The 6,531-nt window shown below is 39.4% G+C and overlaps 1 protein-coding gene across 1 annotated transcript; it reads left to right on the top strand.

Annotated features, from left to right (window-relative positions):
- The first annotated feature begins 2,184 nt into the window (after positions 1-2,184).
- On the top strand, positions 2,185-5,084 carry LOC126794576 (purine permease 1-like). The gene is made up of 2 exons (XM_050521331.1): positions 2,185-3,949; positions 4,601-5,084. Exons 1-2 carry the CDS (start codon positions 3,218-3,220, stop codon positions 4,973-4,975), a joined length of 1,107 nt encoding a protein of 368 aa, XP_050377288.1. The 5' UTR covers positions 2,185-3,217; the 3' UTR covers positions 4,976-5,084.
- The last annotated feature ends 1,447 nt before the right edge of the window (positions 5,085-6,531 follow it).

Genomic DNA, 6,531 nt, shown 5'->3' with positions numbered 1-6,531 from the left:
AGACCAAGAGCTCACAGTAATATAAGGAGAAGGATTAGGAGGAGAAATAGTTGGGTTTGTGAATTTTTTGTTTTGTTGTATGATACAAAAGAATATGGAGAAAACGACTGAAAGAATGGTTGGAGATTAGATATGGAGATCAATCCGGAATTTTTTTTTGTTCTATTGAGCCCATAGATTAGATTTTGAATACAAAGCTTATAAGAATTTTGGGCTGCAAAGAAGCTTGTCAATTTTACTCACCCATTACTGATCTTCTGGTTCAGAATCCCATCGGTTGAGATTAGTATTTGGTTCTTGAGTTTTGCATGAACAAACTTGATAATAATGATCTGAGTTTCAATAAATGAAAAATAAAAATGGATTTGAGCTGTTGGGGTATTAGATAATTAGAATTTGGAGAAGGTAGTGGGTTGAGATGTTGGTACTGGTGTTCTATTGAGTGAAGAACAGAAGAAAGAGGGATAGGAACCAAGGAAAAAGAAGAGAGAGAGAGAGAGAGAGAGAGATCGACAGAACAAGGAGAAGGGGAAGAAAGGGTGGAGAAATGAAAGGAGGAAATGTAGACCATCAGATCAGTATAATACACGTGTCATCATCCTTGAAGTAACTTAGGTAGCTCAGCTTGAGAATAGATTAGGAGAGGATCCGGATCCTATTAAAAAGAAAAGAATCATTATAAAAGGAATAAATTTCAGTTTACCACTCTTAATTTGAGTTTTTTTGACTATTTTATTTTATTTCAATCACGAGTACCGTTTTTAAAAACCTGTCCCTAAAGTTTTTAAAAACCTTTATAATGGGATAAAAATTTAATTTGTGCCTACAAAAATGTCTAGATCCAAATATGGATGAGAGAATTATGACCTATCATTCAGTTCATGACATTTATGAAAGCGCAAAAATATCTTATAAATACCTATCTCATTATATTAATACCATAAGGTTGAAGGAAAGTTAAAAATTTCTCCAAGTTTGATTTAATTTCAAAAAATACAAGAACACACATAATTGAAACAAAAGAAAAATGACCGGATAAATTACCTAAAGTTTAGAATAATAAATAGAAATTAATCCTTATAAAAAATTAGAAATTAACAGTATTTATTGCAGGGTCATGATACATCGATCATATCATCATCATAAAGATTAAGTCATTTAACCACGCACTCATAAGATAAACCATGTGCAGTAGTTTAAAAAATCTGTAAGCACTATCATATGCCTACGATCGATGACGCCGGCCATTTGCTTGGTGGGAGATAAGCATTACATGCAATCATGCATCACCAATCGGTGCAAAAGGCCTGGGACCATTCATGTAACTTTCAATTCAGATCTTCTCGTCTTTTAAATCTATAGCATGAACAGCGTCAGGATTTCCTAAATGCATGTAGCTGGTACGTGGAAGATTGAATATATAGTTCAATATACGCGCTTCACACGTATAGCATTCCCTTGTCCTTAAAGATATACACGTATTATTATTTTTATTATTATTATTATCTTTCATTCATTAGATTTGAGGGAGCCACATGTACAATATGTCACATACAAAACATATTGGTAACTCTAAACAAAGTAAATTGTTGCTCACCTACATTCTGTACTTGAAAATATTAGGATAAGCAAATTTATGCTGTCATGGACAGTCAGGGTGCGTGGTTAGCTCTTAGTTTTTGGGTAGAAACAACTAATTCCCTAAACTTTAAAACTATAAATGCTCTACCCTAAACATACATCTGATTAGACTATCGAGAATTAGTGTAGATAAAGTTTCGCAGTAGCTAGCTCTAGTTATTATCCAAAAATCTTGAACGTTGGAATGATACACCAATGATGACAACAGATTCAATACATATGACAAGACTTATACGTACACACACAATATTCATCAGCCTCACCCAATTAGTTGACTCCTGTTTTGATACACATTGCTAGACTCTAACTTGGTATTGCATTAGTTTTTTTTTTAGAAAAATGAATTTATATTTCATCAAAAAGATATTATAATTACACCAAGAGGAACACTCGGTAGAAGAACAAAGTTTCCCACGCTCGTTCCAAAAAAAAAACTGCTGGTTACATGACTATCGCAAAAAAAAAACATGAGCTAAGAAGGCCAAATTTCGAACCAATGAAAAAACCGATTTTAGAAGTAGTCAAAATCCTACTCCCCGCCAATCTCAAGAAGAGACCCGTTCCAATAGCATCACATACCAAAACATCCGACATATTTACAGAGACAACCTCTCAAGTACATTGACACCAAATAAGAACCGACATTTAAATAATCCATGGAGATGACATGCGCCATAAACATGTGTACTTACCGACACGACACAAATCTACCTACTATAGACCTGGGCCAAAAAAACCTAGGCCCACCTACTATGACCCAATCCTAGGCCATGTCCACAAACTAGAAGGGACAAACAGTTCGCAGGCCGAGAAATCGCCTGCCGTCCGGCCACAGCCCTGCCGCCCAAAAGCCAACACCGGTCATCGTCTAAAGATCGCAACCTAGAACCAAGCCGATGAGACCACCCACCTACATGAAATCAACCCTCGGCAGAAGCACCAAGAACCAACCCGGATTAGAATCCAAGGATGCAAATTGACACCAGCGCCTCCCCATCTCAGATCACCGCACCCACCCATCTTAGACCACCAAAGAGAACCAACCAAAACCTTCAAAGAACAACACCCAACATTGCCGCCGGCCGACAACACCGCAACCGGACCCAAGCCACTTCTCAACCCACACCCGGAGCCGTCATCCCCTCTCGCTCCCCATCACCAACCATCCAAACAAAGCCACCACCTGGCCCGCCCCAAGCTCCCTTCTGACGGCGTCAATGGACGCGCTGTCGGAGAGAAACAAAACTTTTTCCCGAAAACCATAGAGAGATCCTATTTTGGCGGAGCTCTAAAGATATGTGTAACCAAAATTCACTTTATTACTTATGGTTGTCTTGCATTAACATTTGCTCATCCATGAGCTGCGACAGAGACGATAATCACCTCGTGGACGACTGCCAACCGTTGATGTACGAAATAAATAGGATCCACTAGAAGTGCCGGCCCAAGCATTTTTGCTTCCCCCACACCTAGACCGATTTTGCTCACTGTAACCATCTATACAAGTATATTACTCCTCAGTCCTCACACCAACACACACACATTTTTAGACCTATAGCGAATTCCGGCCAGGATAATGGAAACCACCGATGAGGAGCAACGTAAAGCCGCCGCCCTGAAAAGGTTGCTGCTCATTCTGAGCTGCGTGCTCTTATCCATAGGCAACTGCGGCGGCCCTTTAATAATGCGCCTGTACTTCATCCACGGTGGCAAGCGTGTCTGGCTTTCGTGCATGCTGGAAACCGGTGGCTGGCCCATAATCCTCGTTCCTATAGCCATCGCCTACTACCACCGCCGCAAAAACCAAGCTCCAGCCGAACCACCGACCAAGCTCTTCCTCATGAAGCTCCCTCTCTTCGTTGCCTCCGCCGTCATCGGCGTCATAACCGGCCTTGACGACTACCTCTACGCCTATGGTGTTGCACGCCTCCCTATCTCCACCTCAGCCCTAATTATTGCGGCACAGCTGGCTTTCACGGCCTTGTTTGCCTTCATACTCGTGAAGCAGAAGTTCACGTCGTATTCGATAAACGCGGTCGTACTTCTGACGGTTGGGGCGGCGATTCTTAGCCTGAACACGAGCTCCGACCGGCCCAAGGGAGAGTCGAACATGCAGTACATGGTGGGGTTCATGATGACGGTTGCCGCGGCTGCGTTGTATGGGTTTGTGTTGCCGTTGGTGGAGTTGATGTACAAGAAGGCCAAGCAGAACATCACGTATGCTTTGGTTTTGGAGATTCAGATGGTTATGAGCTTGTTCGCCACCATTTTCTGCGTGATTGGGATGCTGGTCAACAATGACTTCAAGGTTAGTACTAAAATGAATTCTGTGATTTTAGCTTAATAGTAGCATTGGAATAGTCCATGTTTTTTTTTTTCATTTAACCATCAAAATGGTTTAGTTCTTCAATTATTGAGGTGGGATATGACGGCATATAATTATTATTTCTTCAATGATGAGGAAATTATTTGTGCATATCGTCTAGACACCCATATAGCTAGGGTTCAAAATTCTTTGCGGCTTTTAAGATCATGATGAACCATGATACCAGATATACAGTGCATGAATATTAATATACTGGAATGAATAAATTAATAATGGCGGTTTAAACACCCTTCATGTGCCAGTGACCATCTACATACTTGGATGGAAAACAATAATTTTGGAAAAGTTTGTGAAACTTATAAGTAGCAATAATTTTTTTCGCTCTTACTTGGTTTTTTCCCCTACCATTTATGGACGTCAACGTTTTTTGCAATGAGTGCTCATATGCCAGAAAACTTTGGTACTCCCTTGACTTTCTTATGATCATACCAATTTTTTTTTTCATACCAACAAATTATCTCGTTTTTTTTTTAAGTTTTGGAGACACATTATTTGGCTAATTAATAGCTGCTTTTTTAGTAATGGATTTTGGAAGATGTATGTAGTCTAATTATGAAAATAAACGTTGTCCAGGTAATTCCGAGAGAAGCGAGAAAATTCGAGCTCGGGGAGACTACGTACTACGTGGTGCTTGTAGTGAGTGCAATAGTCTGGCAGGCTTTCTTCCTGGGAGCCATAGGAGTCATCTTCTGTGCCTCATCTCTACTCTCCGGCATCGTAATCGCTGTTCTGCTACCGGTAACAGAGATCTTTGCAGTGATCTTTTACAAAGAAAAGTTCCAAGCAGAAAAGGGGGTTTCTCTTGTACTTTCCCTATGGGGTTTTGTCTCATACTTCTACGGCGAGATAAAACACAAGAAGGAAAGCGAGCAGGTTAAGGAAAAGGAAAACAACAAAGACAGTGGTACAACAGACACAGAAAACCCTCAGTTAGTTCCAAACCCTTGAAAGCACAAGCTGTATCTGTATGTTTTCTTGTGATTTTTTGTGAACAAGGCTTTGCAAAGTAGGCATTTTCAAGGGGAAAGGCTGGCATTATGTGCATACTTCATATTTCGGGCCGCAAAACTCAATAATTTAAGGCCCGTCTTACTCTCTTTTTTTCTTGGTTGGAAACTTAGAATACAATTAAGCATAAATTTAATCAACCAAACATTGTATCATTGTACGTGCATAATTGCAGAGACTCGTCACCAACTGTGATTATGAAAGAGTAGAAGGATCGGACGCCTCACTACCACCAACTCATTGTTCATAATAATTGCAAGACCTGAATGCATGCCAAAGGGATTCTACGATCCATTAGATACTGCTCCTTTTGTGTGGCTAATTCCATAAACAAATTCTGTAGGCTTAATATATATATGCATTCTATAGGCCCCATCCTTTTTTGGTTTGCCAAAATCCATCCATTCTTGTAACCCAAATTCTTTCATCAAACATCTGAATTTTTCAAACAAAAATGATTAACTCGCAAACAATTAATCAAAATTATAAAATGTTGGTTAATGGTCCTAGTACTTAACTGTTGTCAAAATTATCTATTTATTTGATACAATTGCATATTGATACCATAGTGAGCCGTATTGATTGAGATGTTGCAGAATGATGTGCTGTGCGCTAACCTTAAAAAAAAAACATGGATGACTCCAATATTAAGCATGAACGAACCTAAAAACTACACATGGTTAGGCAATTAGAAAGATTCGTTTCAAACCTAGTCCATGAGGTCCGTAAATAATTTTATATGTAAATCATCCTGTCACTTTTGATGTTGAATAAAGTAATTTCTTACATTGGTAGAACACTAGAACATGCAAAACAACAAATTCCAAAGCAACTTTCAAAGCCACCGAGGAGATCTTTATTCATTCATAGGTCAGATTCACTTAGTGGGTCATGTCGTCATGATGCATAAGAAAGGAAAGGGTTAAGCTGTTGGCAGCTATTGAATGGTGGATAGAGGACATGTCATAAGATTCACGAGAAGTGTGCGGGGTGTATTAGACTATGCATGCTATACTTTCGCGCACGAATTTCCCCGTAAGAAAGTGTACAATTATTATGAGTGATGGTAATCAGTAATCACCTCTACAGTTTAGGCAGCTGCGTTAATACTCTTGATTAAGTAAACAAAAACTCTAATCTTGTCTTTTCCTTTCATTCCATCCATATCTTCTCTTGGCTTTCCGATAACACAAAGGAAACAACAAAATTATGAGAAAATTGTTCCGGGAGAATTACTATTATACCCTTGTATGTATCTTAGCCTAATAGGTTTCATGTTAGGAGATATATTAGCATCTCCGTAATAGATTAAGACTCCGAATCCTACGGGATTGTGGTTTTGTAATGCCTATATATATGCCCCCATATCATTCAATAATACACAATTATTTCATCCTGAAACACGTTATCAGCACGTTGCTCTAAAACCCTGAACTTTTAGAGCCCTAGAATTTTTTTCTCTTCTCCACCGCCGGCCACCGTCGTCTCTGGCCTCC

This window comes from Argentina anserina, chromosome 5 (genome assembly GCF_933775445.1).
Source record: "Argentina anserina chromosome 5, drPotAnse1.1, whole genome shotgun sequence".
NCBI classification, from domain to species: domain Eukaryota; kingdom Viridiplantae; phylum Streptophyta; class Magnoliopsida; order Rosales; family Rosaceae; genus Argentina; species Argentina anserina.
This window is presented reverse-complemented; position numbering and strand designations above follow the sequence as displayed.